At 25.9% G+C, this 11,782-nt stretch overlaps 1 protein-coding gene across 4 annotated transcripts; it reads left to right on the forward strand.

Moving 5' to 3' along the window:
- Window positions 1-54: 54 nt before the first annotated feature.
- On the forward strand, window positions 55-5,206 carry LOC132917102 (cap-specific mRNA (nucleoside-2'-O-)-methyltransferase 1). 4 transcript variants are annotated; one of them, XM_060977664.1, is made up of 19 exons: window positions 59-173; window positions 240-312; window positions 452-543; window positions 611-857; window positions 940-1,060; window positions 1,117-1,337; window positions 1,440-1,601; window positions 1,657-1,824; window positions 1,903-2,070; window positions 2,129-2,324; window positions 2,522-2,631; window positions 2,697-2,926; window positions 2,993-3,169; window positions 3,645-3,838; window positions 3,920-4,039; window positions 4,099-4,318; window positions 4,382-4,605; window positions 4,792-4,903; window positions 4,966-5,206. In XM_060977664.1, coding segments are annotated over exons 3-19 (2,775 nt in total). In that variant the 5' UTR covers window positions 59-173; window positions 240-312; window positions 452-541; the 3' UTR covers window positions 5,069-5,206. The 4 variants fall into 4 exon arrangements, with proteins under 4 accessions (XP_060833646.1, XP_060833645.1, XP_060833644.1 ...); XM_060977663.1 differs by having other exon boundaries at window positions 55-312; window positions 413-543; XM_060977662.1 differs by having other exon boundaries at window positions 55-312.
- Window positions 5,207-11,782: the final 6,576 nt, after the last annotated feature.

Genomic DNA, 11,782 nt, shown 5'->3' on the forward strand with positions numbered 1-11,782 from the left:
AAAATAGTTTATTCTTATCTATCACAATCATTATCATTTGATTCGTTTGGGATTTGTGTTTTGTGTATGCCAAAACTCAAAATTATGTTTGTGAATAGTTAAAGATATTAATATATTATACTAATATTATTATTAATTATTAAGAAGGTGCTGCTACACTACTAATTGTTACTGTATGCATTATAAATAACGCTGTATGTCCAATTGTAAAAAAATAATATTTTTTCATATTTGTGTAGGTACCTATGTGTGACGTACGTATTTTATCTATGACATTATAGATGGTCTTTAGTGTTGTAAAAATGTCAATTGGTAAATGAGCTTAAAATTTTTATTTTTAATATCCTCAGTGTTTATAAAACTTAAAACGTAGATGGTAGTTTTTTAATTCATGTAATATTTTACAATATAGATAGTATTCATAAATATGCATTACCTATCATAATTTCAGGACCATTTAATTAATGTAATATTTTTTTATAAGAAAGTGCCGTGTTTTGAAATTATTTCTATTTTGATTTTTTGTTGTATAATAAACATAATGTAAGTATTGAAGCTATCTATTTATTTATTTTCTTATATTATACATATTAAAATTATTATGATTTAGGGCAAAAAATTTGTCAGACAGCAGTGATTTTTCTTCATCGACATCAGATGAGGAGGAAGTACTTAAACATAAGAGTAAAAAATTGAAAGTTCTACAAGTAGAAGATCGAGCTACATCAAAGTTTTATACTAAAGATGATAGCCAAGAAGATCTTCCATATGTTGCTGATAATGTTTTTAAAGTTAAAAAAACAAAACAAAACAAATATAGAACAAAATTTAAATCCAAAAGCCAATCATCGTCTAAAGTGAATATTGGTCTTACAGTAGCTAATAAGTTATAACAGATCGTTACCTAACCATAAGTTCACTTAATATTATTATTTACAGTCTAATGAAACTATAGATGATTCAAAAGAAATAAAGTATGCTAACAACTATGCTCCAAACAATCTCGAAAAATCATATTTAAATAATCCAGTTGCATTTATGAAGAGTGATATTAGTCTAGGTACTAAATATTTAATATAGATAAATCATAACATTTTAATTTTAATTTTTTATTAGAACATAAAAAAAAAAGATTATCTTCTTCTGAAGATAGTTCAGACAGTGATAGTGTTGATGGGTTTTCAAACTATGGGGCACAATCAAAGCCTGAACAATCTGGTGGTGCTTCTTGTTCAAGAACAATTGATTCTGATTCTAATTTATCAGACGATCCTCCTTCTAAGATGTATGGAACTGTTGAAAATAATGAAAAGAGTAACAAGGGAATGTCTTTAATGGTGATTATGAGTTATTATGAAATATTTATTAATTACTAATTAAACTAATTAATAAATTAAATAAAGTATGTACTATTTATTTAATAATTATTTAATTTGTAGAAAAAAGCTGGTTATAAAGAAGGTGAAGGATTGGGGAAAAATGCTCAGGGATTGGTGAATCCAGTACAGTTACCTACTCAAAAAGGTCGTAGAGGCTTGGGTTTTGCATCACGAGAACCAAGAGAATCTTTTGTTTTGGACTGGGATCCTGAACAAGAAGAAGTAATTATGACAATTATAGAAAATAAAATATAATATTTAATATGCAATTGCATAGTCAACAGATATTTTAAAAGTGACTGATTGGTTAGAAAATGAAGATCCAGTGTCATTATCAATTGATGTTATGAATTATTGGTATGAAACTGGTGAAAAAAAATTAACATATAATCAAACAACAGAGTTTGCAGATTCAGAAATTTTTAAAGTTGTTAATTGTAGCAAGGTATATTTTTATATTTTCCGTAGTATCTTATTATTTTATTTATTTATAATATTAAAATTTAATTTTTATATTATATAGAATGTTTTGGATAATATTGATGACCATGATTTCCGCCATGCTAGAACTAAAGCAAATCCATTTGAGACAGTGAAAAATGGTATATTCCAAAACCGAGCTGCAATGAAAATGGCCAATATTGATTGGGCATGTGATTTTATGTTCACTGATCCTAGATATAATGATGGTGTATGTGTATAGTTTCTGTGTATTATATTGTTATTTATGATAATTATTATAATTCTAGTCATCCATGCTAACAAGTCCTAGTAGTTTACTCTATTTTGCTGATATATGTGCTGGACCTGGAGGTTTTTCCGAATATGTATTATGGAGAAAAAGTTGGAAAGCAAAAGGTGTAGGATTTACATTACGTAATGCAAATGATTTCAAATTGAATGACTTTTATGCTGGTTCTCCTGAGTCATTTGAAGCTTTTTATGGTAAGTATAAATATTTAAAAATTGTACTATCTATACAAAGTTTAATTTTTGTAAAATAAACAGTAACCATGTTAATTTTTGATTTTTAATTTGCCAAAAATATGACGCTACAGTTGCAAAGTATTTGGCAATAATTTTGATATATTATAGTAGTATTATAAAGTTTTAAAATAAAAACTGTACATTGTTTTATTTAGGTCATGATGAAGATGGTGATATCTATAAACCAAAAAATATTCAGTCATTAGAAAGGTATGTAATGGAGATGACTGAGGGAAAAGGTGTACATTTTGTTATGGCTGATGGTGTAAGTAGTATAATAACCTAAAACAATATCTATTATTTAAAATTGTATTTAACATTTGTTTATAGGGGTTTTCAGTTGATGGTCAAGAAAGTTTCCAAGAAATTTTGTCTAAACGATTGTATCTATGTCAAGCCTTGGCGGCTTTGAGTATTTTACGACCTGGTGGACATTTTATGTGTAAACTTTTTGATATATTCACTGAATTTAGTGCTGGATTATTGTACCTTTTGTACCAAAGTTTCAAACAAATTAGTATTTATAAACCAGTCACGAGTCGCCCTGCAAATTCTGAAAGGTCATTTTAAATAAAATATATATTTAAGTTATCAATATATGTTTAAAATACAATTTTTGCATTTAGATATATAATATGTAAGTGGAGATTAGATGATATACAAGATATAAAACAATATTTATATAGTGTAAATTTAACTTGGAATGGATTAAGTTCAAAAGAAGATATTCTATCTATTGTTCCGTTGCAAGAAATTCAAAGAGACTCTAATTTTTTTAAGTACCTTTGGGATTCTAATAATAAGTAAGTAAATTTTTTTTAATTTATAATCATCACACGTTAGGTGTTATACATTTTATTTTACTTAAATGCAGAGCCGTGCCGTGGGGGGGGGGGGGGTGGCTTGGGAGCATGCGCCCTAGGCGCATGGTTTAAAGGAGCGCCAAAAAAATTGAAATGCATAATGATAATTAAATAGGGGGGGCGAATATTTTTAATTTTGCCCTGGGCGCCAAATCTTAACGGCACGGCTCTGCTTAAATGTATTTAAAATGAAGAATAAAACTAATTATTTACTATAGCTAACTGACTAATGGATAGTAGTTGTGCATGTCGATTAATTTTGGAAAAAAAAATAAATAATAATAATGAGGTTTTCTTATAAATAATTTTAAATTAAAATTACCTTTATAAAAACATCTAATAAGTACCAAATAATATTAATTTAAAAGGAAATCATCAATACATATAAGTAAACTAACATGTATTTTTAATTTAGATTAGGACAAATTCAAGCATTGAGTTTATCAAAAATTGTGGCTTATACTAAAGATCAACGTTTAGCTGATGAAAGACAAAAAGATCTAAAAAAAAAATGTTTAGAATTGTGGGAAGTAAAAGATGGTGTAAGACGTGCCCCTTTTAGAAGTGATCCTAAAGATACTTGCAATTCACTTATAACTGGATCAAAAGGTAATCATATTATGAGAATTACATATTATTAGAATATACTTAGCTATTTGATAACTTTCTATAATATCTTATAATATTTAGATTTCTTACAGTCATTACCAGAATTTTTAAGCAAAGAAAATTTACAGAAACACGTCAAATCTATATATGACTGGCATTGTGTTTTGCTCAACAATTCTAAACCTCCAACATATTTTTTGAGTATGTTTCTAATCAAAAATATTTTAAATTATAAATTATAAATTAAACAATTATTATAGGTTTAGGTGGTAGCCAGGTATATGAATTAGTTAATAACCAATGGGTCTCTAATGAATATTTAAAGAGTGTAATGATGAGTCCTGGCACACTTGTATATGGTGAACTAGCTATTGAATTAGAAGGTGAAGATCTAGGACAACTTAGAGTAAGAGTATTGCACATTATAGATGCATATAAGCTTGGTAACATTGATATTAGTAATGAACATTATTTATCAAGGTAAAATTTATAACTAATGTAATAAATATTTTAATAAATTCTTACCTATTAGTTTATGTTTAGGATAAATTATTGTAAAGATTTTGCAAAGTCTATGAATAAAATAGAATCAGATAAAACAAGAATTAGAGTAAAGGAACCTGTTTACTTAGAAAACATTCCAGAAATATTTGAAAAAATTGACCTTAGATGGTCAAAGTTTCATCGTAAATCTGTGAAGATGTATATGTTGGATTGTGAAAAATATTGTTGTGCTTCTGGGATATTATTTATTAAAGCCACATTAAGTAATTATACTAATTATCAAATTAATCACTATTATTATTGACGTAGAATAATATTTTTTTTTTATTGTTGATATTGCATTGGAATATCAAAAACTAAAATTGATATCGATAATAATTTGAAATTACCAAAAATTGTCTTCAATATTCATATTATATCAAATCATTTGAATTGTTAACGTCATTTAGGTCCATGGGTGAGGGCATTATCACGTACCTATAAAACAATGTATTATGGTCATCCTACAAAACAAGCTATTTATGAAGAAGGAAATCCAATTGCTGCATACGCCCCTTTTAGGTAAAATATTCATTTATTGAAAATGTACAACAGAAATTATTTAAATATTTATTTATTTATAGGGATTGCCGTATTACTAATAAAATATGGTTTTGGATGGATGAATTTGGAAATCCGTTAAAAAACCCAAGTTTGGAACAAGAAGATCTTGAGAAACTTAAGTAATTCAGAATTATTTTGAATATTATTCTTGATTATATAATTACAAATGAATAATTGATATATACATGTATATTAAAGTTAGATTGGTTATTTTGACTGACAAACTAAAAAATAAAAATTAACTGATATTTTAATTAAAAACCCGTTTTGTAAAATCTTATTCCAAAAACACATCAAGTTTTATAATGCATTATAACCGCCAAAAATTACTCAGTGAGCAATTCATAGTAGTTATAATCAATGGCATTGCTGTAGTTTGAAATAAGGTCAAGGGAAACCATAATAAGTTTGAAACAGTAAAGATAATTTCTTTTTAATTAACAATCATTGGGATATTTATGTTTGACGTATTGAGAACTTATTGACTAGGTTACTGTATTATGAAGTTTACAAATATAATGAATGGTCGGTATACTTGTATTATCAAAGTTATTATAAAATATTGTTTTACCATACATTACGCATTATGTACTCTTGATCACAAATATTATTTCTTCACAGAAAAGTATAAAGTTCAAAAATCAAAAGAAATATGTAAACAATTTATATTTCACCATACTTTTATTTTAAAATGATCATCATGCAAATACATTTCCTGGGAACTATTAGAAAAGATAAGGTTAATACTTAATTCAATAATAAATCATTATTAATTACCTGTTTAACTAGACTGTTAAACAATTTTAAACATTAATCTATCAATTAACCATGAGAAAAAGTGGAGGATTAAATATTTTTTATTAAAAGGTTTTTGGTTTAAAAATAAATCATAATTCATAACTCTTAAAGTATGTTAATTATTTGTTTTATGTTATTTTTACACAATAATAATACTTTAACCTTGCGTTAAACTTGAACTTTTATACTTAAGCAATACATTAAAGATATTGAAAACATTTAATATATTAAATAGTATATTATTATACTATAAATACTATTGTATATTATTTCTATAAAAATAAAATACCCATCTGCTCAACCCGAAACATGTAATAAAAGATATACATTTTTTAATCAACTCTATGAAACATAGTGCATTTTCAAGTGAAAAGTTCATTATAACAGTATTCCATTATTTCATAAAATTAAGTAAGATAATTCTAGGCTTGCATAAGTTTTAATTTTTAAAGCTGAAATAAACTGTTAAATAGGTAGTTATTTTACAAATATAAATAAATATCTAAAAAAGACATTGTTGATTTATATAAAAATTAGAAATATTTTATTAGTACATTGAATAATTCAAATAAATTATTGCTCATTAATTTAACCTATGTATGAATCTCAGTATTTCTTCCTCAAACAATATTATTTAAGCATGCAAAGTATTAAAACTAATATTCAAGACTAAAGTGAACAGTTTTGTGCTGGGTATTTATGTACCTACTGTTATTAATATTATCAGTGCTGAATAAACCACTGGTGCAAGCGGTGCATTACACCGGGGCTCTGACTCTTTGAAATATTAGGAGTGAACGGGGCCCCGATATTATGTATAGGTATTAAACATCAAAATCAAAGTACCATAAAATAAAATAGGTACTTGGTGAAATTTGTTTTGTTTTTTTTCAAACAGTGTATTGAATTTTGATTTGAAACTATTTTTAATTTATTCCTATCAGTGGTTGATTATGTGAACCTTACTCAAGACGTTTAAATGAAACTTGATTGAGATATTAAAAAATGTTGTGGTCAGGAGCTTCTGTGATGAGTGGAGCACATTCAGGAGTGCAAACAAGAATAAAGCATATTGTTCCATCAACCAAGTATGTCCATTGCTGTAGCAATAATTTAAATCTAGTTATTTCAGATGCAGAAAAATGTCATAATAAAATAAAAACTTTTTTGAATCTGTTCAAACTGAGTTTAATTTTTTTTGCCAGTAGTACCCCAAGATGTGCTTTATTAGCTTTAGGTCAAAAATTTAGCAATAAAGTAAAAAAAAAGAAACTCATATGGAAATAACATTTATCTAGTATAGCAATTTTAAATATAGAAAAAGAACGAACCAAAACTCTAAATATTGAGATAATAATTGCAATTTTGCAAACGCAAAATCAAGGAAAAAAAATTACTTGATTTTTTTAATAAATTTGAAAACATGTTTAGTATACAAGTGTTATATTTATTTTATATATTATGTAAGCTATTTGCTTTGCATAGCATTCCCATGTAGATATTTATGTAATAAATAATAAATATGTTAAATAAATAATTTATTAAATATTATACTAAATTATTACCCATATATTAAACCTAAGGAAGCCACATTGTTAAGAAATGTTTATAAAATAATTAAAATAGTTAATAATTTTACTTTAAGCTTGATGCCAAGAGTTGCACAAGACTAGTCACCACTTCTAATATATTATAATTAAATATTCTGAAGCAAAATTTATTTTTACATTTTTTTCGCCGCCTATCTTCTATAATTGCTTCCCAATCAAGCACTATACCTTCAAATACCTATATTTATTATAAATTAATTTTAAGATTGAATAACTTTAAATACATTTTTAAAAATATTTTGTATAGGTATTATATTTATACTTCACATTAGGGGTGATTCATGGCTTTTGAAATTATACATTGTTTTGACTTTCATGCAAGCTTTAACAGTTTAATACAACTATTTTTCATATTTATCAAATGTTGTTTTATGCGAATCTCAACTGTATTTTAACAATTGCCAAGAAAAATCTCATTTTCAAAGTAGCAGCTGTTGACTTTTAAATTTTAAGAGATATTTTTTTTCTATTTTCCTTACTAGGCGGGATTCTCAGTTTTCAGTCCTACTCTCCTAATTCCTTAATACTAAGGATATAATTCTTTATTTGTTTTAAATAAATATTTAATGGAGGGTACACTTAATTAAAAAACTACGAGACTATTAATAAACAATGTTATATATAATTCATACCCCTAATACATTTTTAACTGATTCTACTTCTGTATTTTGATTACGAATTTGAACAGACTATATTAAGCAACTGTAGAGATATAAACAGATAGGTACATAATAAATAATAATGAAAAGTTTAAATCTAATAAAATAAAAAACCGGGAAAGAGCTTTACGGTATTGTAAGTTTTGAATCATTAAGTAGGTAAATGGATATTGGTATAATGATATTTGATTGAATGCTTATTAGATAATTTATAATACATTTACGAATTAAGTTATACCATTGATAATAGAATAGTCTATTCTATAATCAATGGTTATACCTGAAACCACCATCAAAACATACATTCAAGATTCTGAATAGATTGAAGAATCTAAAAGTGGTTTCAGGTATAGAATAACGATGCAATTATCGCGGATAAAAATTATAATATATTTTCTGCAGTCTACTTTTACCATCCTAAGTACTGCTATACAGAGTGCATCATAAATCACAATGATCTGACACATTCAATTGTATTTTTAATGTAAAATTGTAAAAAAAAATAAAAGAACAGGGGACTATGATGGCTCTATCGTTGGTAGAAATCAAGTAGGTAGATTTAACAAGAAATTCTTCCAATTAATCTTAAAAATTATAATAATAAAAAACGTAAACATATTATTTAAGTGAACTAAGTGAAGCAATAACATTTTTATTTAGGTATTTTAAGAAGTTATAGTCCTCTTCCAGTCTTCCACACAGGTTATTTGTAAACTACCTATTTCCAACTACGAAGAAATAGCTCTCCCTCCCTTTACTTCCTACTTGGCACTTATTGTGACAGAACAATAATAATTTATAATATAAATGTACGTATGTATTTTTAATTTATAAAAACCAGACAAAACACTTATAAATAGTACCTACCTACCAATGATACTGTGTGAAATCTACAAAAGTGAAAAACGACCTCAACAATTGTTATAGGAAATAATTTTTTACAGACATTTAATGTCTGAAATAGGTTGGTGTTAGTACAACAAATATTATTAATACATTTTAAATTTTAAGCGATAGACATGACGTAGCTAGGTATTGACAGTACTAGTGTGTAACGGTGTGTGTTTTTTTTCTAAAAAACTTTTCGAGACAGTTAAAAGCTCAAATAGTTTCGTACAGAACCTCTAAAGAATATAAATTAGAAATTGAACTTAGGATTGCACTTTAAAAGGAACTTTTAAATTGTTCTGTAGTCTCCAAGAAAATATGAGAAAACCCTTATTTTTAACTTTGTATGTAATTTTGGATTTCGTTTCTATACTGCGGTAATTGAAATCGTTTTAGATTAGTGCTATCGTACCAAATAACTAGAAATACAATAAATGTTATTGCAAACAGTGGCGTATTTTTTTTTTTTTTTTTGGAAGAGGGTGTCCTGTTTCCTGGATATATTTTGTTCACAAATATTATCGTATAGTTTCATCACGAATTCATACTTGATGGCTGATTATAATACACCTTATAACTTATAAGTGGGAATTTTCTTGTAAAAAAATATTAGGATTTTTGCTTAATTTTAGATTATATTTATGACAGGAATAAAGTATAAACAATTTGACTGAATAAATTAAAACTAATTTAAATCTTAAATTTATATTGAGTAATTTTTTATATCAGTTAAATTAATTTTATATAGGTACACGTTTATTGTTATAGATATATTAAAAGAAGGTATATAGGTAAAAAAGGTAGACATTTTTTTTTATCACCATAATTTTTCCAATAGGTACTTAATTACTTTCAAGTTTCAATACGACCCTTCGGATTGATTAATAACATGGGAAATTCATTAAGCTTTTTCTAAAGAAAAAAATACATTATTCAATTTTAAGATATTTTGTCATTCGTCAATATTTTTTTATGATAATATTTTTTTACGGTAATGAATAAAACTATAAAAATAATTGAAGGGGGTTAACTATAAATACTCTACTAGTCCGCTGATTATAATACCTTTAAACACATTTTTCTAAGTCAAATTTGAAGAAAAAATCTCATAATAGTATTAAACATTGAAGAATAAACAGAGCTCTGGTACGATTTTTTTTGAATACATTAAATATAGATTATCGTTGCTTTCATATTTAAAATAATATACCTACATAAGTTACAATACTTTGTATTGCACGGAGATGATCAAAGTGACATGGAGTGGTCCAAAGAATACACATCAGTGGACCGCGGTTTCTTCATTTTGTCTACTTTGCATTGCACCTATAAGCTATAATGTATATACATAAGACAGAACTCAGAAGTCTAATTGCTTCATTGTCCGTTGAGTCTATAATCGTTAAGTAGTATAAGGATGCTTACTTATTGTTTTCAATGTTCTGTGTGCCTTGTCATTCTTACGTATTACGTATATGTAATAAATTATATCTAATTTCCTCCATTTGTTAAGCTAAATTGTATACTCTATAGAAGTAATCTATATTGTTATATCTATATGTTTCGAAAAAAAAAATATATATATTAGGCATAGGCTTAAAAATTGCAGCGATTCTTGTTAATATGTACTTTTAAAAACAACATTTTTATGGAAATCAAGTGAATTACATTGTAAATAACATACCATATAATATTGATTAAAATGTATTGTATAATTATACTGCAATGTTAATTGAAATATTTTTTTAAAAAATTTCAATATTAATTAAATGAAAATTCAATATTATTTAATGACGATATGTCGATATTGTTGTAAAGTTCTAAGATAATATTTTTTTAAATTACGTTTTATTTTTTATGAAATCATAAGTCACAACCTGCAGAGTGTGGATTCCAGTATGATTTTGTACAGCCCTGTTCATAATATGTAATTACCAGTTTACAACATATTATATTAGTAACATTATTATTTATTACACACTGAGACGGTACTAACATTAATGTAGGTAGTAGGTACTCTCAAACTAAGAAAAACGTTGAAACTATTTTAAATGAACAAATTTTACTAGTGAAGTGGTGAACAAGTAAATTATTTGTTATAAATTTTTAAAGCCATAACACGAAGTTTGTCTGTATGACTAGATATATTTACCCATAATTGGCTACTTTGTTTTAACTTACATTGCATTTGCCATTTAATATAATATAATAATAACTGTTCAATGATCATCATGATCATCCATCCATTTTTTTCAACTAAACTCCGACGGCGGCGAGGACAGTATATAATATTATAGACGCGCGTAGAAAGAACAATGATCAATTATCTATTTTTTAATTTTCGAAGTTTTACCTAAAAAGGTTTTTTCATATGCAGCTATATTAGAATTCTAGAAACAAAATACAAATAAATGTCAAAACAAATTCATATTTATATCGTTATGTATATAATATATATATACATTATATGTACGACTTTGATTTTCATTCTTTATAATAGTACAAAATCAACGATAATCGGGACAATTAATGGTAATTATATTGTTAGGAACCTTATAAATTATAATGAATAAAATGTATCTACATAATTGCATACGATTTGATCTCTATAGAAGATATGGAAATAACAGTTTTCAGACTATGTATATTTAATACCTATACAGTTATACTTAATATTAATGCATGTCCAAGTGTAAATACGTTTTGATTTAGACAATGTGTGTATTAATGTGATCGTGCTCACTGCCCACAAATAACATTTTTAATTAGGTATATTAGGTTACTCGTATTTTTTAAATTTAATTTTGGAAGATTATTAAGCATTCATTATAGTTTGTTTATGTTATTTTGGATTATTTTATATTTATTTTTATGTATATAAA

Source organism: Rhopalosiphum padi, chromosome 1 (assembly GCF_020882245.1).
Source record: "Rhopalosiphum padi isolate XX-2018 chromosome 1, ASM2088224v1, whole genome shotgun sequence".
NCBI lineage: Eukaryota > Metazoa > Arthropoda > Insecta > Hemiptera > Aphididae > Rhopalosiphum > Rhopalosiphum padi.